This window comes from Gambusia affinis, linkage group LG05, assembly GCF_019740435.1.
Source record: "Gambusia affinis linkage group LG05, SWU_Gaff_1.0, whole genome shotgun sequence".
Lineage (NCBI taxonomy): Eukaryota > Metazoa > Chordata > Actinopteri > Cyprinodontiformes > Poeciliidae > Gambusia > Gambusia affinis.
Genome location: NC_057872.1, coordinates 19,771,982 through 19,795,196, shown reverse-complemented (window position 1 = coordinate 19,795,196; position 23,215 = coordinate 19,771,982). Strand labels below are relative to the sequence as shown.

At 38.4% G+C, this 23,215-nt stretch overlaps 2 protein-coding genes across 4 annotated transcripts; one reads left to right on the top strand and one right to left on the bottom strand.

The window, feature by feature from the left end:
- Positions 1–41: 41 nt before the first annotated feature.
- On the bottom strand, positions 42–12,971 carry flcn (folliculin). Of its 2 annotated transcripts, XR_006370552.1 has the most exons (13): positions 12,741–12,971; positions 12,371–12,577; positions 12,139–12,285; positions 10,693–10,914; positions 10,423–10,589; positions 10,250–10,341; positions 6,035–6,192; positions 5,759–5,872; positions 4,097–4,220; positions 3,891–4,013; positions 2,583–2,685; positions 1,941–2,228; positions 42–446 (listed from the first exon to the last, which is right to left on the bottom strand). XR_006370552.1 is itself a non-coding variant. In XM_044115920.1 (12 exons), exons 2-12 carry the CDS (start codon positions 12,575–12,577, stop codon positions 2,021–2,023), a joined length of 1,665 nt encoding a protein of 554 aa, XP_043971855.1. In that variant the 5' UTR covers positions 12,741–12,971; the 3' UTR covers positions 1,046–2,020. The 2 variants fall into 2 exon arrangements, 1 of the variants encoding a protein (XP_043971855.1); XM_044115920.1 differs by lacking the exon at positions 42–446 and having other exon boundaries at positions 1,046–2,228.
- Positions 12,972–13,137: 166 nt separating this feature from the next.
- Positions 13,138–22,753, top strand: leng9 (leukocyte receptor cluster (LRC) member 9). 2 transcript variants are annotated; one of them, XM_044115917.1, is made up of 8 exons: positions 13,138–13,260; positions 13,399–13,621; positions 16,578–16,671; positions 18,120–18,256; positions 18,360–18,686; positions 19,744–19,984; positions 21,031–21,154; positions 21,236–22,753. In XM_044115917.1, exons 2-8 carry the CDS (start codon positions 13,462–13,464, stop codon positions 21,860–21,862), a joined length of 1,710 nt encoding a protein of 569 aa, XP_043971852.1. In that variant the 5' UTR covers positions 13,138–13,260; positions 13,399–13,461; the 3' UTR covers positions 21,863–22,753. The 2 variants fall into 2 exon arrangements, with proteins under 2 accessions (XP_043971852.1, XP_043971851.1); XM_044115916.1 differs by lacking the exon at positions 13,138–13,260 and having other exon boundaries at positions 13,323–13,621.
- Positions 22,754–23,215: the final 462 nt, after the last annotated feature.

Genomic DNA, 23,215 nt, shown 5'->3' with positions numbered 1-23,215 from the left:
ACCCTCACCCCCTTCCCCCCCCTTCCAAACAGGGGCTGAGGAGGCTTAGTCATGCAGTTGGAGCGTATGTTTCTCATTTGGAGTCTCCCCCGCACCTCTTCGCCTGCAGATCTGCTTGTCTTTCTCCCCTCAGATTCAGTATCATCCTGATTAATTGTCACATGGGCCGCTTTTGTTTCTGCTTTAAATAATTCCTTGTCAATCTGGCAAGCAAGATTGCAACACCCCACTGCCAGAACATGCAAGTCATTCTATGTAGCGCAGCTCTTCACAGTCATTGCCATCAAAAACAGCTTCACAGATGCGCCTCATGTGATCCTGAAGTCCAGCACTGTGAACAGCTGTCAACATCTTGTCTGTAACGTGTTGATGCGAGGCCTCAGGTCGTCTGCAGCATCCTGTTGCTTCGGATTTCAGCGAGGTGTCATGAAGGAGGTTAATTACGACTGAAAGGAAGGAGGAAAAAACTTGTTTCTATTTATGTTCTTTCTGATTGAAGGTCAAAGAAAAGTGGACCGGTTGCTCTGCTGAGGGGGAATGGAAACTACAGAGCAGCAGCAAAACCCGCCGTACGCAAAAAAAAAAATAAAAAGCCCCGCTCCAAAACTCCCAGAGGCCTCATCAAGTGGAAACCTCTCAACCTTTACAATGCGCTACAATGACAGTTATAAATATTCAGCCATTGTGCTGTCTTCCTGCTTCATGCATCCCTTGCATGTTGAGAAAATATGCAAGCAATTTGGAAATAATGCTTTTTTGGATCTAGCAGAGAGTCAGAGACCAAATGAAATCCAGATTTGAGTTATGAGAGGAGAAGCATAACACCAGAAGAGCTAGTTAACACATTGCATCGAGAACGAAAGCTCCGGTCAATCCAGTATTTATGAATTTCATCTTGGAACGGAGCATGAGTCCAAACTTGTTTCATCGCACAGGGTTCCTACACATGTCAAAATCCCAGACTTCCCGGTTCTTTTTTGGCTAATATTGAGATATTAATAAAAAACATGACTGTGGGTTTATGGTCAATAAAAGGACTGATAAGTTAATGGGTGTATGAACACAACATTTTAATAGCAGGACAGGAAATTAAGTCTGGCAACCGAAATCTTTTTCTCTTGTGTTTTTTTCACACTTATCCAGACCAGGATCCATACTCTTTCAGAATGTGCAGGAACCCTGGTTGCACAATCATCACATAGTTTCAGGTCAAGTAAAACCAATGGAAAAAAGAAAAATCTACCCGGTTTAAACAGAGCCGTATGTTGCCGGATTTTATTGATCAAAGTCTGCGGACCTCAGCAAAGCAAGAGACGCTTTAGATTTACACAAAAATAGAAAAACAACAGAAAAAGCAGACGGGATCAGTGTGTGACTGGCTCGTTAAGGAGCCAAAAATGTGCAGATGCCGTGGCCCAACTAGTGCGAGAACTTGTTATGCAACCATTTTGTACAACTTTGAGTTGCAGAAAACCTTAAAAGTCTTGTCTTACACCACTTGAGACTTGTTGGCTGATCTCCAGTCAAACAAGTGAGTGGGAGCTGGAAAAGAAACACTCCTTCTGCACTTTCACTCCTTTCATTTCCCCACTTCACCACTAGATGGAGCCAATTTGGGAATAAAGTGCATCAGAGTGAGTTTATTTCTTTAGGACACATCTGTATTAATAAACAACTTTTAGTAATAAGTTAAACTTCACATGATGGAAGGTATTATAGAAGAATTCTCTTTAACAATAAAGGCCTCCATGCTTTATCCAAAATTACTCCATGTATTAATCTGAGCAGGATAATCATCTGAGGCGAGTACACAATAGATTTCTCATAACTTAAAAAGACAATAATGGATGAGCAAAATCATTTCTGTCATCCATTCACAGTGCTCCTTCATTCAACACTGGATCCATACAGTCAACAAAACTACCCATGAAAAGACTCACTCTTGCTTCGTTTAGCTTTAGATATTATTGCTGCTGTCACTTTTCTTTTCTTCACGTCCCGCCGCCTCCTCCTCTTTTTATCACTGGCTGGGGCTTCTCTCCCCTCCTCGCACAGCTGTCATTAAATGACTCTTGTAGGTTTTGCTCAGTCCAGTCATCCAGTACTTTAACAGCCTGACATTGTCTTCCTCGCCGGGCCCCGTGGCGCCGAGAAGGGCCAGAACCTTCTGGGTGTCCTCCCTGCCCCGACCGTCCACTTTGGAGAATTTAAACAGCACTTTGACTTTGCTGAAAGAGTGAAAATCTGTGGTGAGAACACTGAAATCTTTCTCACATCTATGTTGACCTCACACTGCAAAAACAGAAAATCTTCCTATTTTTAATCTAGTTTCTGCAATAGAAAGCAGCTTGTTTTAAGTAAATGGTTCCATAATATTGATGAAAACTTACTAGTAAATAATCTGGCAGTGGTTCTAGTACTTTTTCATCAATATTAAGGAATTATGGACTGAAAACTTGCTGAAAAGTTACTTGTAAGTTAATTCTGTCTTATTTCATGCATACTAAGATATCTGCACAAGAAACTGGACCAAAAATACTTGGTTAGATTTTGTGTTCTTGCAGTGTTGTCATTTTACTCACTTCATCCACTCCTCCTTCAGGCACAGCAGGCAGTGAGACACAACATCCACAGACAGGTTCTCGTTAGACAGAGCCACCTCAAGTTTGTTCAGCAATGTTGGACCTGGAAGAAAAAAAAAGCCCAGTAAAGATTAAATAAATCTTAAGTTTCACAACTCGTCGTACAAACCAGATTACACAGGTTTGCCTCTGATGTGTGCCGTCTCAACTACTTGCTCACAGAACAATTTTGAATTCAAGCTGAGAAGTCTGGGGAGAGTCAGTGACCAGATAATTACTTTCTGACGTGGAGCCAGATCCTTAAAGTTTATTTACGCTCTGAACAGTTTCATAACTTGCACAAGCGCTGCTCTGGATTAAATCACAGTTAATGAGTGGCCTCGCATAAACTTGTCCTGTTCACAAATCGATTAGAGTCCAAGATACAGAATTACAATTTATTTTGGCTCAACAGACAGGTACACCATATTTTCTATTATTTTCTAATATTTGTGAAAAAGTACTAGTTTCACCGACAGGTTAATTTCATGTTTTAAGTTATTTTTCCCATGTTACAGTTGTCTGACTTTAGATTTTCAACTTTGTTTTATATCTAGTATTAAGATTTTAGACTCTAGTAGAAATGAACCACAGAAGAACAATAAAATTTTGTGTTTGGCTGCTGAAACTAAAACTAAAATTTAATCTTTCTTCCAGACACAATGCCTAACAGCTACCAGGTCAAACACAAAAAAGTATTGTTTCAATCTATGCAGGGTTCTGTTATTTATCTTGCAGAAATATCAGAATCAAGTTAAGTTGTTTTCTGCATATCGGGACTTTATTAAATGCTAATAAATAAAAATTTATATTTACAACCTCTTTTTTATTTAGAACCTCACAGTCTTTTTTTTTTTTAAACAAGGTTTTTAACCTCTTCAAATCGACAATTTATGGAAATCTCTTAAGTTCAGTAAATTAGAATAGCATTCTGATGAGGTTCGTTTGTCAAATTAAAACCACTTTTACGCAGGTGTTAAACATACTTTTCATTAAGTCCACATTTGTGTTTTAAAAATGTTTTCTTATTGGTCTTATTTGTAATATTGTAACCTTAAATATGTTTTCAGTAGCTATAAGCAGAAATTCATCAGTCCGTGTGTAATTAACCAATATAATGTGTTTCACTTAGCGAATTTAGATACTGAAATAAATGAACTTTATTTGCGTTTTGTCCATTCCACAAGCAAACAAATCTTAACAAGACGCTCAATAAAAACAGCAAATCAAATTCTCTGACCTCCACCGGCTCACAGCATGTGGCCTCACCTCTGTCTGTCGGCTGTGTGTTGGCGCTGCTGATGGTGAACTGATAAAGTGCACAGATTTCATCTTCGCCTGCAGCTGAACCCTGACAGGCCTTCAACGTGACGTCCACTAGCACTGAAAACTCTGCATGACAAACAGAGCAGATGTCACACCTTCATCCCAAAGTGGCCTGCAGGTAACTTTGAGACGAGGGGGTCGTTTTGTACCTGAGGAGCTGACGTGGGCTGGGATAGGAACGTCTGGGCTGAGACCCAGGAAGTTGCATTTGTAGGCCTCTTCGTACTGAGCGCTGTATGGGACGGAGCGCACGCAGCCCACTGGCAGCAAAGACTAACAGGAGCACAAATGTTCACAGGGTAAGTTGTGTTGGATCAGAAAGAAGTGATGCACAAAGAAACCAACTGGTGACCAGAACTGGACCAGTGACATCCTGTCTACTTCAGAGCAGTGAACCCATCGTCACCCAACAAGGAGCCACCGAGTCGCTGACCACATCAGTCTTTGGTGAAAATGTTGTTACTAAGTGAAGCAAACTCAAAGTTGGTCATTTTCAGCATCAGGAAGTTAAAAAAAAAATGAAGCAAGAAGAAACACAATGACGTAAAAAACAAATTCATGTCAATGCAAGAGAGCAAGAGAGAGCAAGGCTTTCAGGTGATAACAGCAAGTCTGAGCATCATGAAGCCAGGGATGCACCAAATCTAACAAATTTACAGATATTTCAACAACAAAGTATGGGATTCACAGGGTGGGCCATAAGTTTCCATACATAGGAGAATGTTAAATGTATATTTCTTTTATAATTCAGGTGCCAAAGATGATGTGTTTGACAAAAGAGCAAAGAATTGAAATTATACTGATGGCTGGATCTGGAAGCGGTCGCATGGTTGCACAAAACGTTAACAGAAAACATGGAACGAGCATCACACACACGAAACTGTGGCAAAACTTATTTGCAAGTTTCAGAAAATTGGAAATGTTGCAGATCAACTACAAAGTGGTCCAAGACGTGCAGCGATTACTCAAAGTCCCACAAAAATAAAAATGGTTGTCCAATATAAAATGTTTATGGTATGGAAACTTATGGCCCACCATGTAGACATCGTCAAGAACTGACTGGATTGCAATAAATGTTAGCTAGTTAGTATGTATTATGCATACAGTCTCTCTATCGCTTTATTTAGAGAAACTTGCCATTTAATGGAGCACAAGTTTTAGAAGGTAAAGAGGGGCTATGGTGGTAAACACATACAGAAATAAAAAGTAACTTATCTCAATGCCAATACAAAAAGCATCACCCAGAAGCATCTCTTTCAATAAAACCTTATTGTTCAAATGGAAATAATTACTTTTCTTTGGTATTTTTAACAGCAGCTGAACAGGCTACTCATTAGCTGTTTGCTATAAAGCCAAAACAGAAAGACACAAATGCTTTTTTAATTATTTATGTATCAGAAGTCATATTGTATCACAGCATCCATTAAAGTGATCACATTTCACATGTTCTCCTGATGTTATGCAGCCTTGCGTACGGCAACATTATTTTATCCTTTGGAGCTTTCAAACTTTGAATGCAATGGAAGATGATGGGTTTATAAAGAGATCTAAAAGTTTCTGGCTTAACTTCACAAACTCCAGATGTGGAAAGAGCCTGCTGAGAAATCTAAGAGACTAATGTGGTGTTGAGATGTACACTTAGTAAAGCTAACAGTGATGCTAATGGCAGTGTACTCAATATTTTCTTATTTGAATTCTCTTAAATTCCAGGTAAGCAATAAAATATGCATTTTAAATATAACAACAATCATTTCTCAATTTATTGGACTCTATTTTAAGGCAAGGGTTAAAAGGCTTGCTAGCTGAGTTACCTTTAGCACAGTAAATGCTGACTGAATGAGTCCGGGGTCTGCGCTTCTCCATATGACCTGATTTCCCATGAGCACATGCCATGATAGCTGTCGAAAGTCATTCGCCCCGAGGACCTGCAGACAAAAACACAAACAGCAGCTCTCAGACAGAGTGTAGTCCATGACAAAAAAAACATCTTTTATTTATTTCTCTAGAAAACTTTCATTTTCAGTTATACAATCTCAATGTTCAGTGATTACGCACAGCAAAATTATGTTTCTTCTAGACATCTTTACCTGTCTCAAGTGTCTCAATGATTTAAATTTTGGACCAGGTACATCATCTGATTTTGAAGCTTCACACAGCAGGCCCAGTTTGCTGTCGGTTTGGAGTAACTGTGACTCTGACCCGCCTCCTTCTGCTCCTTCCCAGCAACTCATTTCTTCTTCTTGCTCTTTGGAAGACAAACAGTGACATGAAAACAAAAAAACTTGAAAACTTAATAACTAAAATAACTTGTGAAACTTTCACAGGAAATGATTGTGGACAGGTCATGCTACTCTGCATGACTGCTCTTATTTTGTGTTTCCAGCAGTGCCTCCTCACTGCTCACCAAAAAGTTTCCTAATTACTTTTAATCATCAACCAAACCGACCGTGCAGGTTAAGAGCAAATACTGTGTGCTACAGTGTTTGTTTGGGTTTTGTACCCACGCAACTTTTACTCATATCTTTAAGACCACAACACCGTAAGGGACTTTCCATCAATCAGGGGGCTTTCCATCTCTTTCTTTATGGATGGCAACAAAACCTACCTGTGGTCAAGATACAGCTATCGAGCAACAGATTTAAATATCTCACAAAGGCTTTCTCACCGTTGTGAGGTAAATTCCATTTAATGACAGGTCACATATTTAAATAAAAAATAAATATACCTTATTGTGGATGAAAATCTGTCAACAAATTTGCTTTTAATACAGATATTTGCTTTGTAGAAATACGTACATATTAAACTTCTTGCAATGACACGACTGCATAAGTTAGCCTTCATTCAGTCCTAACGGGTTTTTTTATGCATAAATAAAACATTAAAATGTTTGCTTTGCTGGGATCACACGGGTTTCAACATTTTTATATTTTGAATCCTATTAAGGGAATATTTACTTTTAGTTTGAATCTAGGATTTATTCAAACTAAAACCTAGTTTGAATAAACAGGGTTTTGAATAAACTAGTGCATATTTTTCAAATACACATACAAAAAAATGTATTTGAACACATTTTTCAAGTTTCAGACTTAATGTTAATACAATTTATTTAGCACAAAACATATACCTTTGTTGCCTGAATTCCTTATATATATATATATATATATATATATATAAGCACAATGCAGATGTTGACTTCCAATTAAGTAGTTTTTCCACTGCTTTGTTTGACATCTGAACAAAAACAGATTGTACTCACATACTCACAGTATGATCCACCTATCAAGTTCAGAACTGGAAATAAACTGACCAGAATTTCCAGGTTGATACCAATCTTTTTCATGTCTGACCTGTCCACTACAATTTTGTTTCTAAGGAGATAACAGAGAGAAATATCTGTGCTGCAGGTCTTTTAATAGCTTTATTTTTTATTTAAATATCTGAATCTAACAGAAAACGAAGGGGAAAAAAATAGCCATCTCAATTTGTACTTCAAAGCAAGTGTTGTACCTTTATCAGCTGTTTTTTTTATTAACTAAAAAAATAGCATCAATGTACATGCTGTTGGTGCATTTCTGGACAGGAAATAGTAGAAACTGATACTTTTGATGCATTTAAGAAATAGGAGAAACTAAGTTTTTCAGTATTTTACCTGACAGTCCTGCTTCAAAGCCAATCAAGGGGAAATCAGATTTAGATCTCTGACTGATTGATTGGTGCTTTGGTATTTCTGAATGAGAGTCCTTTAATCTGAAGGTACTCAGCTAGAAATACAAACATTAAAATGCTGAAGGTTAATTTGAACTAATAAATCATGCTCTATAGATATACAGAAATTTAGATTTGTATCTTTTAAAAAAAGATACAAATCAGATACAGATACAAAGATACAAATACAAACATGTTCAGTTCCCTTTATACTCTTTTCAACACAGAATTTACTAAAAACGATTCCAAATCAGCAGAATAAGCTATTAAGCACATTTCAAACTGCAGGATAAAAGCCAGATATTTTTCTGCATTTTGGACAGGACCAGGAACAGGGTTACTTAAATTCCTGTAATAAAAAGACCAGTTCATCAAAAAAACTGGCAGTTACTGTAAGACTACAGAGTGATAAGTCTCTTCTCTGTGGTGAATCATATTACAAGAAAACATTCTTCCTGCTTCCCAGAGGCTTAACGGTTTTTGAGACATGAATAAAAAGAGCCTCGTGTTTTTTCAACCTGTAACTGCAACAACCCTCCACCCAAAAAGCAATAGTGAAGCTGACAGAGTTACTCAGTATTTACTGAACAGCTCAGTTCTGAGGGTATTACAGAACGCTGACACATACCAAAGCAGAAACTCAGACCCGCTGCTTAAAATCCAGGACGAGAATCCTAAAAGCTCCCTTTTATCCCCACTCAAGTCTCTAAGTCATTGTAAATGATGCAATTTAATGTGCAAAGATAAAAAAGCAACAATAAAATGATAGTTTTATCTGAGGCCAGGAAGGAGTTCAGTGGGTGCTTTGATCTGTAAAGAGATCATTTTTGAGATCAGAATAATTTTTGTGATTTAATAAACTAATTGCTCTGACAGTAACAATCCCACTATTGTCCTTTTTTTTCATTTTTGAGGATTTTTCTAGTATTGGATCATAGTGAGGAGAGTATATTCTTCTTTGAAAAGAGCTGGGATGAAGACAACTACTGAATTTATCTAACATTACTAAATCCCAAACAAATAAATACAGAAAGAAAGAAAATGAAAATGTACTGGTTTTATAGGGAACAGATCAGCAATATGATTGGGTCTATAAACAGCTTCCAGAGAAGTGCAGGGCTCAGGGGTAAACATGTGGGCTGGATGGGGGCGGGGGGGATCGGTTCAGCACAGAAACTCTGTGTGCAAATCTTCAGAAAGCATTGCTCAAGTCAATATAAAACGTCTCTGAATTTAGGGGTTGGAGTCATTTATGGTCCAGAGATTTATTAAAATAGACTGAGGTTATGCAGACATGTGTTCCATGAAGCAACAGGTAAAATGCAAACATGATGCAGAAATACATTTCCTTTTTTATTTCACTTTCAACATCTGATATGACTTTGTGTTGTTGGCAGATTTTACCTGAATGCTGATTCTACACAAACATTAACATTGTATTCATGGACATTTCAAGTTCATCAAAGTTTGGAGCACTATTTAGGCTACGTCTATAGCAACTTTGCAAGTCTAGATTTAGGTCTAAGCCATTCTAATACATAAATATATATATTATGAACCATTTTACTGCAGCTCTGGATGTTCACTTGGGGTTGTTGTATTGCTGGAAGGTGGATCTTAGCCCCAGTCTCAAATCTTTGCAGCCTTTAGCAGATTGTCTCTCACTATTGCCCAAATATGTCTGACTAATTTCCCTAATCCTTCTGCAAAAGCATTCAAATCAGGTGTACTGACTTTTTTTTAAATTTATTTATCTAGGTAAACCACATGGAGACATGAGGTCTCATTTTCAAGAGCAACTCTTTTAAAGAAAGCAATTTGAATATAAATGGTTAGATGTGTTAGATCTCCGTCCTTACGGAAATTAAAGAAGAAAAAGTAAAAATCAAGCAGCCATTCATTCTTGATTTTCTTTTTTCCAAACTTTTCCATACCTGTACAAAGGTAACAGAAAATATCAGACTTTGCAAAACTGCAATCCCTGCCGCAACAGCAGAAAAAAAAAAAGAACAAACTTCAGAAGGTATTATCACCTGCCCAAGGGATTGTAGGCAATCTTTGATACTCAGAAACTATTACTTATTGATTAAATGTTTACTGATGTCATGTATTTTGTGATACTGTTAAAACAGGGAGTTTCTTACGTCTGTTGCTGTATGCATTTGCCCATTTGTGACCCTGAATTGTATGGAATTGACTATTAAGACGATTGGTCTAAAAGCTGCACTGGACTTAGAGACTTTCCTGTAAATCTTTTTTAGCACTTTATAAATCTTGACCAGAATAGGGCAAGAGGACAACTTATCTGAGTTGTCGTCATGGTTTTCTGGCTGCAGAGACGGAGTTCTGAGCGATCCAGTGAGTCAGGTTTTATCAGGAGTGTTTTCAGACTAGACATAGGGAAACCAACCAACACTAAGCAAACATGTACAACTGACTGAGAGCACCTCTCATTAAGAGAACAATGTTTTACCACATTATGCTACGGCTCAATATTTTACATCACATTTTTTCTTAGTGATAAAGGTGAATGTAACAAATATTTGTGCTGCAGAAAGGTTAAAAGAAAATGTGCAGGTTGAGAGGAAATGTTGTACCTGTTTGTCTCTCTATTAGCACCAGTGTGTCTTCAGTGGGGGCCCCCTCAAGAAGCTTCTCTGTTAGACGACTGCCACTAGCTTTTAGCAACCTGGAAAAAATGATGGAAAACACAGATCAGCATGACAAAAGGAAACTGTCTGTCCCAGGGAGGCGAGGTGTTTCGACTCACCAGCTAAAAGAGCAGTGCAGACTAGCCCAGAGGTTGGGGTGCTGGGTCAGTGAGGTTAGCGATCGAGCCGCATTCCCACTCCTCTGGTGTGGAAAAACTGCTGGGGAAAATACACTGTTCATCCTCAGAGCTCTCTGGGGACAACCTCCTTGCTCACTGTCAAAAACCTGACGGGGAAAAGACAAATATATATGAGCAGAATGAGGATCATTTATCTATATGTTTAAAAAACAATACTAGAGACGTACAGCATCCATAACATTGATCTACCTTTAAAGCTGTGCTCTGAAGACTATGTATTGTGAGCTTGAGGTGCCGTAGCAGGAAAGGCCAGGAGTTGATAAGGTAGATCCTGTCCATGGCCACCAAAACTATACTGTACCATCGCTGAAAACCGCGGGCCAGGCTGTCTTTGATAAAGAAGGTGTGTGAGAACACAAATCCATGCTGCTCATCGCCAAAAAAAATGGGCCCCTCACGGCCAGGACACACCTGAAAACAAAGGACAAGAACAAGCCCAAATACATTTAAAATGAAATTGTTTGAAAAATAAAGAAAGAGAATCAAATTAAAAGCCTAATATCTAGAAGTATATCACATTTGCCCTCTTCAGATTAGCTATGGGGCAGTTACTGGTGTCAAGATAAACCTAAGTTTGAATAAGTTATGTTTTCAAAACCACAAACATTTTCTGTCATGTCAGTCCTACATTTTAAAGTATTTTTAATTAGATGTCTCAGAAAGTGCTGGAGCGACCAGAGTTTTCAACAGCACCATGGGGTATAGAAACTCAGCACTGCTACTTCCCCACTTGTTGCTGCATAATACTGGTCAGCTGGCTGAAAGACGGCTACTGCACATTTTCTTTTATAAAAGGAAAGACAAATTTGTCTTTTTGGAATTGGTCCCAATTGTGAAAACAAGGACACTTATGAGAACAACAACATTATTTCTATAGATAATATATGATTCCCACTTCTTCCAAATTTTCCCTCTTCTACTTTGAGATTTTCATACCAGTGCTGTACAGTTACAACATTGGGCATAAGCATTTTCTCATAATGGGTTTTCTAGCTGCTTTGCATAATTTTCAACTAGGTATTTATTGTGTTATTAATGGTTTCAAAATGAGAAAAACCAAAAAAGAAGCTGTCTCACCAACACTGTACAAAAGGCACAAATAAAACCCTGTAATTTAGAAAAATTATCTTCTCGAGTCAAGATTTCCTTTGTTAGTAGGACAGACTGTAAAGTGTGACATCTCAGATAGGAAAAAAAAAACTAAAACATTTTCAAAAAAGGCACAAACTGATGATTTCCTGCTGCAAATTACAATATTTTCTCTTTACTTGTTACTATATTAACAATATTATATTACTTCAGGCTTAAGATGAGCCTGAAGTCAAAGGTCGAAGTTCATGAAGTTAAAGTTCCATTTTGTTTACATGAGTAAACCCATAATGTTTCCAAGTATAGTGTGGGAGTAATTTATGCCACTTATATTGCTTACCGCTTGTTTCTTTTTGCAAAGTCTGAAACAAATATAATATTTGAGTACTCTTTTTAAACTATTACATTTGATCCTCAGATTATAATGTAAATATTAAATTCTACTGCTGTACTTCTTCATGTATGGACTGATTTGTTCACTTTTTCTGAATATGCTTTCCAAGATAACTTCAACTTTAAAGTCTTTGTGGAGTATCGTTAATTTACCTCACAGCTGAGACTGCGTACACAGGCCTGTCTGACTACACTGAAAAGCTGGGACTGCCTGGGATGCTGATGGCTCAAGAAGCGAATGCCTGTTTCATCATCGATGCTCACAAAGCCAGGATGAGATGCAGGTAGAGATCGACATCCCTGTGAGGAGAGAAAAGGTGGCAATACGTTACTTTGAAACAGACTGCAGAACTTCATTCTCAAAACAGGCTTTCAGTCCACTCACCTCACACATCTCTCCTCTCTGTGTTGCTGAGCTATTGGCTCTCATAGTCAGACCTTCACCCTCCCGGTCACCATCCCTGTCTCCTGGCACGGGGGTCCCCACCTGAGACGAAGGATCTGGGGATGGTGGGTGTAGCGCCTCGGTGCAGAACAGTGTTCGGGGGCCATGGAGCTCACAGAAATGACACAGAGCCACCAGCGCGTTCATCTGAGAGACATTTAATAAATGTAGATAAAGTATTGAATGAAAGTTTAGATGTCATACAATTTACATCCTGTGAATCATTTTTGTTTCCAGCCAGTACGTGACTTTACAATGCTACGCTTAAATTAATACGTTGTCATAACAACAAGCTAAATCGGAGTCTTACCTTCAGCTCAAAAAATAGCTACGAAAACACAGCTACTTCCGTTGCTTGTGTTTAAAGATATAAAGACGAACAACGGTGAAAGTAAAAAATAAAAAATAAAGAAATCTACTAAAACATATTTAGCAAAGACTCATTATTGAACGAGAGTAAATGGATATTTGCACCACTTCCCCCGTTTCTGTTTACATGATGTTAGCAAACAACAGAGAAATCACATGACGTTGAGGCACGTCGCACGCGCTTGCCTTCTTACGCTGACTCATTGCTGACGGTTAACGTCACATCTCAACTTTTAAATAACTGTTGAGACAAAACTCTATTTAAAAAAAATAAAATATGCTCTTCAGTTTTTGTTTTTTTTTTTTGTTTTTTTTTACTTTTGTTGGTAATATTAAGCTTTAATTTGGACATCTAAATTTGCTTTGCCTACAGATATTTTTTAATAAAACTGCATTAACCATAATTCCATTCGAGGATTGCAGACTGGGTCAAAAGAGTACTAAAGAGAGCGATCACTTCGGTTAATTTCTTTTCTTTTTTAATTAAAAACAAAATTGCATGTATATATAATTTTATTACGATGCAAATCTGAATTAGCCGGAAGGCTAACTTGGAGTACCGGATGGCTAACCCGGGACTTCCGTGTTTGTGTTTCCAGGTGTCCAGGTAGCAGAGACAGTCTGTCAGTGAAACTCTACAGTGATATCTCTTTGATTTAGAAATGGCGTCAGACGGTCCAGAAGTTTCCTCGGGCTCTACGGAGAACCAGAGGATCGGATGTGAGAGCCTCCTGACGTCCACCTCCCTGATTGACTCACCGGATCTGAGAGCTGCTGGGGCTGAAACTGACCGGAGCAATAATACCCGGAAAGATACGGGAGGTAAATGTCTTAGTGTTATTCTATTGCTTCATGTCATTGGTCATCACTTTTACAGATGGTTTCTTTGATATATTTGTTCTATTTACTCCAAAAACCACAGTTATTAAAGCAGAATCCCAGTTCACTTTTTGCACTTCATTCTTAGCCCTAAACCTGTTTATGTTTTGTAAGGTTTAGGGTATGTTTAGATGCAATATCTAAGGAGTAGTGAGAGTGTTTAGGGACATGGTTATGAAAAACTAAGATATGCACTTTCAGGTCCTTTCCTAAATGTAGATGTTTTCTTCACACACGTGTTTTTAAGGGTTTAGTAACTAATGTTTAATTGAAGAGTTCCAATTCAAAACAGTTGACATGAGTGTCAATCAGCATAAAAACAGCTAAATTAAATATTTTTCTTTTCTAACAATAAATATATTATTATTTAGTTTCATATATCATGTGTTTTGTTTGGTATCCTTTTTTGTTTTATTTAAAATGCCAACAATGATAAATACAAACAGGAAAAAAGTGTTTAAGTATGTCAAAAGAATGAAAATGCAAACCTACTTTAATGTTTAGTTATATGCATTGTGATAAATTACCTTATTAAAAAATACATGTACTAAGTATGAATAATTGAAGAACAAGTATTAAAGATAGATTAGCACTGCACGTTGTATTACAAGTATTATTGAAATATTACTGCAATCATATTTAGAAAGCAGGGTTTCCCCCAGTGTATTATAAGGAAATAATGTCATTTTTTTTCTAGTTTATCCAGTATCTGGCTAGACTATGTTCTACGTTAGCTATGAACCCAAAGCACAAAGGCATAAAATAAACACTTTTTATTTATTTGTTCATTGCATGTCATTTCAGTATCAAAAAACCTGCCAACATTATCTCATATTTCCTGATATCATGGAGCCTTAATATATATTAGTATACCAGCAGTACATAGCAGTACATACAGAAACCTAAATCAGATTATTTATTTTTTTTACATTCAGATACATTCAGTATAGTATGTTCTTCCCTAACAAGTATAAAACATAAATCATATAAGCTCCAGGATTTTAACTTCGGAGCGTTCGGTCATGTACATTTGGGGAAAAACAAATGTAAGAACTGATGATGAGTCAATGTGTTGCCTGTAATTTAAAATAATTTGCATTTGAACAACTATTTTGATTAATTTCTAATGAATAGAGGTAGGACAGAGGGCAGAAATAACAGTAAAAAGTGTAATTCACCTTTGAACCAAACTGACTTATGGACTAAACACCTTCACTAAATGACTGGACGATGAAAAGGCTCCTTCAAAACCACAAAATGGCTAGTGAGGAAATTCAGCAATATTGCTCAGAACCCATTTAAATCATGCAGGACATTGTTTGCTGAGGACTAGAATTGCCCCCTTATCTAGTAAGATTTTTTTTTCTCTCTTTAGCTTCGTTTTGAAAAAAGTTTAAATTACATTTTGAGTCTTGAGATAAAATGTTTCATTTAACTTCACCTAATCTGAGTCCCACATTGCCCTTTTAATAGAGATTTAATTGGAAGGAACTGATTTCAATTTCTTTTATGCTTACACGCATATTGATAAGAAATGTTTTATGAAATAAATTAGTTTGCACTGCACCGATTGCAGTTTTTGGCCGATCGCTGATTACCAGTCTTTTAAAATCCTGCCCTGCTAATTCCAATTTTGGCTGATGCCGATTTTTATTGATAAATATTACAAGAAAGTTGCTGAGTTGATAACAGTGGGGCGATTATTATTGACTGCAAATGTGCAGACATGACCTGGTGGGTCAGTCTACCAGTCAAACCTTGATCACTGGAGAAAAAAAGAGGACTGTGGTTGATTTTTAGACCTTTGCTGATCAAGGTAAGTATTGGCTGATCACCGATCTCCTAAAATTAAGGAAATCGGCACTGATACATCAGCTGGCTAATAAATCTATGCACCCGTATTTTTAAATACGACTTTAAAATATTGTATTGAGATATGTCCTTTCCACTTATAGCAGCATTGTAATAAGGCAATTATGGAGAGTAACCCTTCAGTGTTTCGCTCTCTCCCAGGGGAGTTTCAGTTCTGGTAAGCTGTTATCATGTGTCTAGACCCTCAGACACTGACAGAGGCAGCTGAATTCATGGAGTAATGTGGTGTAAGTTTCTCACTTCCTGACAGAATGTTCTGCTGGATCAGTTCCTGGCGTCAACAAATGACTCAAAACTCAAGACTCTGACTCTCAGAGGAGAGAAATTTCACTGTCTCCTTCACCATCTGCATCTATCACTTTTAATCTCGGTAAAACTCCTAAGGAACAAGTAAAAAAAAAAAAAAAAAAGCACTTCCTGTAAGTTATTGCGCCTGCATTCGGGTCAGATGGTTTTGTGCCAGCTGGAGTCATCTCAGTTCTCACAAGACAGACATTACAGCTATAGTTTAGGTATTTGGGCTGAGAGTTACATTCAGTTCTGTCCAAAAATAGAAAAACAGGAAGCGTGGTGTGAAATCTTGGATGACTTTTCAGTCATCTGGATTGAATCATTACCACCTGTTACAGGGTTTGTAGTGTTACTGTGTTGGAGGGAAAATTTAATATCCGGAGTTCTTTAGTCGGGATCTTTACTTGTGATGTGAACATTAGACAAACACATAGTTAATGGTTAGTAACGGTGGTTTTTAACATGTCTGCACTTAGAGTTTGCCTGCCAACATGTATTCATCTTCATTTTAAAGAAGTATTTTCATTCTGCTAGAAAACAGCTGCATTATGTTCAGACAAAAACACTGCCGGTCAGTGTGTTTACATGGAGAAGCCACAGAAACACCAGACATGACTGCATGCATGCAGATTTCTCTTTCTTTTGATGACATATTAAAGACAACATTCCTTAGACTTTCATTCAGATTTCACTCTTTACTTTACTCTGTCTTCCTTATTGTTGTAATAATTTATAGAGTCTTCAGAGCAGAACAAGGATGGATTAAAAGTGTGCCAGTTTTTCCAGAAGGGAAAGTGTCACTTCGGAGGAAGATGTCGTTTACCACACAGGTTTGTTCAAATCCACTTGGGTCTCATAAGTAACAAGAAGGAGGTCTGTTATTCTCTTTTTACATTGTTTCACTATTTCACAGTGTATACGTTTTCCCATCAACCAGTCATCGGTCAGAGCTGATTAAGCTGAAAATCTTCTGAAAAATCTTCATATAGGTTCAGTTAGAGATTCAGAGACCAATCAGTATTCAGAAGATTTTCAGCTTAATCAGCTCTGACCGATGACTGGTTGATGGGAAACTCAAACAAAGAATTATTCCCAACGCTACACACACCATTTAACCTCTAGAACCCGACGGACCCACCGGTGGGTCCAGCTGCCATGTGACCTCGGCTCGGTTAGGGTGTAAGAGGTTAAGAAGCACAGTCTGGATCAGATGTAGTTCCAGAGAAAAGAGGGAGTCAGCTTTGAGTCAGCTATTTTCAATGTCTGAGGTGATTTAAGTCAGGAAGACTTAAATCTTCCTGACTTAAGAAGTCAGGAAGATTTCTTAATCTCCTGACTAAGAAATCTTTAGCATGAAACATTTCCAAACATGTTTGCCTTTCTTTCAGGCTGTGAGGGAAGGACAGAGAGCAAATCTTTACCAACAAGGCTAAACGTATTACCTCAAAGCTTAACTGGGTTTAGAAATTTTGGCAGTCTTATGGAAATGACAGAATAATGATAAAAATCTTCATTTTCAGAAACCAAGAGAATTACCGGTTTGCTACTGGTGACCACGCTAATCTAATATGAGATGCTAAAGTTAAATTGTCAACCTTGATTCTTTTTTTCTATTTTTTTTTTTTTTAATGTCAAAATCCAGTTTTGCAGCAGCTAATCTCTCCTGATCTAGAAAATATAAATGAGAAGCAGAAAAGCTACAAAAAACACTAAAATTATGTCTTCTGATGTTATAGTCAAGGGGGAAATGTAATCAATTCAAATGGTAACCAGCAGAAATAAGGAAATGACATATTTTCTTACCCTTCAGCACAGAGTGAGAAAAAGAAAAGGCTCGATGTAGTTTTTTATTTTTTGAATGAATAGACTGTTCAAACAGACTTATTTTCCTTTTAGATAAATAAAAACATTCTTACAATTTCCAGTTTTATTTTGTTCTCATTTTTAAAGTGAAAATCCCTGTGATCTCAGTGTTTTCCTGTGTTATTTTCCTTTTTAGTTTATTTGGTATTATTTTTATGCTGGATTTGATTGGGAAATTTTGATATTAATCAGCATTTAGATGCAAATAATTCATGACATTATGTATCCTTATTCTTATTATTAATTGTAGAGCAAATCTTTTTCTTTAGATTTTTCTTTAATTTCATGTAAGCTTTTATATCCTAAGTAACATTTGTTTCAGATTAATGTAGGGCTCCTGTCTTTTTAATTTATTATGATTTGTGACCACATTTTTACTTTCCCCCCCTCCTGCTCTTGCTCTCATTTATTTCAGTGACCCGTCACCGCATGACTCGGCGGTTCTGTCCCCTGACATGGATGACAAACAGGATGAAGAAAAGATGGAAAAACACAAGAAGAAAAAAGGTGCTGTGGGCAAAGTGGTGAAGCCTAATGACAACGAGGGGAAAGGTCACTCCTTATTTTTTCATCTTGATGTTTCACGATTAATCCGAAGAGACTTTTATGTGTTTGTTCCCTGTCTGAATGGAAACGATTGAATTCTCTCCAGCAGATGTGAACAAAAAGCCCCGCATGCGCACAGCAGATGAGGTTATCTCTCGCATCTTGTGGGACACATCAGTGGACGCTTCAGAGTTTGTGGTGGGCTACGTGGATCGCTTCCTCGGTGTGCTGGAGCGCCCTTTCTGTGACTTCAACTGGGACACCAACCCCTGTGACTGCGACTACACCACAGAGCTGGCTCTGCCCAGACACCGGATCCAGTACTTCGCCTACAGAGGGCACCGCGTCTGGGACCGCCACAGCAGAACTGACAGGGTTTTTGGCTCCACCGGTCAATCTCTGGCTCCCCCGTTTGGAAAGGAGGAGGAAGTAAAGGGTGAGACCCTTCTCTGCCTCCGTCTGCACAAAACAAAACAATGTGCCTTTGTCCCATCTCAGCCACAAATTAAAATGTTTTTGCTGGGAACTTTTGCGGAGGATCATCATAAAGTCGGACACATTTATGAAGTTGATGAAAACTTACACAAGGTTTTATGAATTTAGTTTGCAAGCAAAAATCTGAAAAGTCTAGGATACATGTGGAGGCTTAGGCTGTTTGTTGGAGAACATTAGATTAGGGTTTAGTTCATTATTGTCACAAGCTTTAAACGTCTCACAGAACACTTTTGAGTCGTCTGAAAATAGAGCCATTATGCTGCGAGGATTGTTTTCCTCATCGAGACAGCTGGTTGACGCTTGATGGGGAAAATGGGTGATAATGGAAATGGATCAAGTCACATTTAATTAATGAGAATAATTTTGCAAAGTTAATTCATTTCAGTTATTAAAGTCACAAAGTGACATACATTAAAGGCATTAAGCACAGACAGATGATTTCAAACATTTCTATTAATTATCATCATTTTCCTCTTGCAGAGATTGAAAACACATTTCATAATAGAATATTACGTCAGACCAAGAGAAGATTATATTACAGTACATAAATGTGAGCTTAATTTAAATATATTTAATATGTGCTTAAAGGTTGATATTTTCAAAAGCTGCTTTTAATCTTACGAACAAGCTTTGTTGGAGTCCATATTGTGATTTACTGAAAGACTTGATCAAGTTGTTCAGAGATTCAATCAGACTGAGTTTAAACTATTTTGGAAAGAAGCACTACATGTGGAAAACGGATTTAGAAATACTTTAAGACTTGCAGTATAAGTGGTTTTACAAAGTATTCACTCTGACGGCCTGAATACAAATACCTACCATACCGTTTAGATTTTATTTTTGTCCGTAAAACATTTACAGAATTGTGTTATACACAGTTATGCACTACTATGTATATTTGTAGTTGTAACACACCAAAATGGGGAAAAGCTCAAGTGGTATGAATACTCTTATACATCTGTACAATTTCTCAAACTAAAAATTATCCTTTGTTTCAGATGGAAGCAGAGTAAAGGATCCTGAGCAACAACAAGACCGTGGTTGTGAAACAACAGAGGAGCAGACAGGTGCTGTGGGTGGTCGGGATGAAGACTGCGCTCGTACCAAAAACAGACATGTGGAGGAAGAGGAGCTGAATGAGATGAATCACACCTTTGTCCCCACACATTGTGGAGGAAACACTTCTCAGGAACAGCAGGATTCTCATGGATTATGTGTTGAAGAGGAGGCTGCAAATAGGTCTGGTGGTTATTCTTACTGCAGGTTTTATCTTTAACTCATTGCAGACAAAATGCCCTGTGTGGAAAAAAATCCACATTTGAGTGAAATGTGTGTTTTAAATACATCAGTTTGGATAAAATGCTCAGAGGTACACAATGCAAGGCCTCTTTGAGGATTCATGTCAGCTCCTTCAGGATTGAATGAGTTATAGATGCTGTTTTAAAGGGGACCTATTAAGCAAAATTTACATTTTCTATTTTCATTTATGTCCCAAATGAAAGTACAAAGCGCTTAAAACACAAACTCAGAGCCATTTTTGGCAATAAGTTTATTTTTCTGGTGTCTGGAAAATGAGCCGTTTCAAAAACCTTCTGAATGTAGCGTCACAAATCAGCAGGCTCTGCTCCTCACCTAGCAGACCCATTAAAGTTCAGCCCGTTACCTAAGCAACCCCAGGGAAGCCCATCCTGTTACCTATCAACCCAAGCTGAACTCCAGCATGTTTGGTCAGCTACTTTTACCACTGTATGGGCTGTACAATGGCTGCTGGACAAAGACAAGTGTTTTCTTGTTGACTTACCATCCAGAAACGACTTGCTGGTTTCTTGTTGGTTGTGCAGGAGGCTCCACTTCTGCTTTTTAAAGATGTACAGTTGTAGAATTGTGCGTCTGTTTGCAGCCATTTTCACATGCAAGTGTCAACATTGAGTTGGGGGCCTAACCAGCAGTAAATTTTGTTTTAAAGTGACAAGACTCCTTAAAATGGCCCATTCTGAAAGGAGCTCAAAATATTCAGAACTGAACAGACTAAAATCTTATTATCTAAGAATGATTTTTTTTGCAAAATATGTTCTGTATAGCCCAAAGATCTATTCTAACCTTTAGGTTTAATGGGTCACCTTTAATATTTAGATGGCAAATAATATAGTCACTAACTTTTCTACAGCAGGTGAATGAATGTTTTTCATCTTAGATTTTTGACAATGTTATTGTTTTGTTTTAGTAAAGTGAGTCATTTTTATTCTGCCATATGTATTTGTTTTCCTTTCCTGGTTTCAATTTAGACTCCAATCGCCAATGGAGAAAAATTCCTCATTTCAAGAAAATGACCAGGATGTAAGTGAGGAAGGAGAGGAGAGGCATTTTGAAGACTGGGAGGAAACCTTGGAAGGTGATGAAGACACACAGGTGTGGATGGAAACCCTTCTTCTGACGGACATCGTCGCAGTTAGAGTTTATATTTATCTCCACTGTGATGCTCCTCCTTAGGATCCAGCACCGGAGCAGGCGGAGGAGAAATGTGACAGGCGTCCCCCTAAGAAAAAACCCACTCACTTCATCACCTTCCGGGCCAACACTCCTACGATCCTGTCCAGCTTCCAGCAGCTCCAGGAGGAGCTCACCGCCCTCCTCCCCTCCTCTGCTCCTCACTGGCAGTCCGCCTCCAAGCTGCACGTCACCCTGTGCCTCCTGGTGCTGCGCGGTCCGGCCGAGGTGGCGGCCGCGGCGGAGATCCTCCGCCGGTTCACCCAGCTGGACCGCAACCCGCCCGTGGCCGTGACCTTCCCGGTGAAGCTGAAGCACTTCAATGGCAGGGTGCTGTACCTGAGCCCCCAGCCGCAGCTGCGCCTCCACCAGCTGAACTGCGGCCTGCAGGAGGCCTTCAGGAAGGAGGGCTGGCTGCACCGGAGCTCCTACAACCCGCGGTACCACCTCACACTGGCTAAGGTAGAAGGCGCGGACGGGGAGAGGATTTTTGACGGCGTGTGGGACCTGAAGGTGGGGAAGGGGTTGAATTTTGGCCGGCAGCCAGTTAACACCTTACACCTTTGTACCGTTAGCGGCGCCGAAGTGAACGGTTTTTATGACATCGTTTGCACCGTAACTCTTCGATAATGAAGGAGTGTCTCTTATCACCTACATTATACTACATATATCTAATAAATAGTGCTGTATATCACTAAACAGCACATGACTTGGTGCAATAAGATATGTTTACTCTTAAGACATATTTATTACTTCATTAAAACTGATACTAAGGCAAGGCTTTTGATATTTATAGAAGTAATAAGTCATAAATTCAAAGGGATGCAGTCCTCTCACATTGATTGTGCTTTACTATTTTTCATATTTGCCTTAATTTTACACACTTTGATATATTCTGATCCTCTGGGGTCCATCCATTTAGTGACACAACAGTGTCCCTTGGGCATAAGAAATACTTTTATAAAGACTGCCATAGGAATGTTATATATTAGTGTTTTTGTAATCATTGATTTTAGTCCTCCCCATACAGAACCGATTTCTGTTGTGGTAAATGTTTTTCAATACAATATATTGGAAAAATAAATAAAACCAAATCAAATTGTAATGATGGTATAAAACCACACATTGTTTTATCTAGTTTCAAGGCATGAAAATGCATTAAACTTGGTCAATTTTTCTTTTACAATTTGCATGAGCACATAAAAATAAAATATGTTTATTGGTAGTTTAATTTTAATAAGTCACAAAAGCTAAATTATTGAAGCAAATGCAATTCATCTGAATCATCATTGGGATAAATGAATGGTTGTTAAAGGTGTACAAACTTTTGTCGTCTTGATATTGTAAAGCTGTAAGGCTTTGTTAGCTGCTGGGCTCGTTCTCTGCTGCCTTTCACGATTAATTCGATCATGAATGTTGAATGTACTGTGTTTCACAAGAGCGATCACTCTGTATTCTTCTACCAATTATTATGACCGCTAGTGTGCTTTTTACAATTAAACTTTAAGCGGATGATTTAAAGAGCTGTGAGTGGTAATTTTTCTCTCATCGCTGATGTGATGGATGCTCGCTCCCTAAGCTGAGGTCTTCCACACATAATGAATCTTTTTGTTTTCTTCCCCATTTTCCTTCCAAATGCATACCCACATTTACACAATCCATAAGCTGAGTGAGTGTGTGAGTATGCTCCCTGCTTCTCTACTGTTTGCTCCCTTCGCTTGCATTATCTCCCCTCCCCCACTCCCTTTCAGTGACACAGAAAAGCCGACGCTGACGCCCCCTCCCTCTCCTCTCTCGTGCCTCTGCCCCCTTTTCTCCAGTGAAAGGCAAACACTTTTTGTTGATGCGGTTCACCTCCATGTCTTTTCTGCACTCGTCTCTCTCCAGTCCCTGAGAGGGCATCTCTCCGACCGTGCACTCATCACATCAGTCACGTCGTTGCATGTCCTCCGCCGCCTCCCCGTCACTAAATCAGTGTTGATG

What these genes read in the sequence shown, in the direction of transcription:
- flcn (XM_044115920.1), bottom strand. Translation starts at nt 12,577, where the DNA reads ATGAACGCGCTGGTGGCTCTGTGTCATTTCTGTGAGCTCCATGGCCCC. An exon ending in GCTAATAGAGAGACAAACAG is followed by an intron (nt 6,193 to 10,249) that starts GTACAACATTTC and finishes TGTCTTCCAAAG; the next exon opens with AGCAAGAAGAAGAAATGAGT. An exon ending in AGCCCACGTCAGCTCCTCAG is followed by an intron (nt 4,014 to 4,096) that starts GTACAAAACGAC and finishes TTTGTCATGCAG; the next exon opens with AGTTTTCAGTGCTAGTGGAC.
- leng9 (XM_044115917.1), top strand. Translation starts at nt 13,462, where the DNA reads ATGGCGTCAGACGGTCCAGAAGTTTCCTCGGGCTCTACGGAGAACCAG. An exon ending in TACCCGGAAAGATACGGGAG is followed by an intron (nt 13,622 to 16,577) that starts GTAAATGTCTTA and finishes AATAATTTATAG; the next exon opens with AGTCTTCAGAGCAGAACAAG. An exon ending in AAGGTGATGAAGACACACAG is followed by an intron (nt 21,155 to 21,235) that starts GTGTGGATGGAA and finishes GCTCCTCCTTAG; the next exon opens with GATCCAGCACCGGAGCAGGC.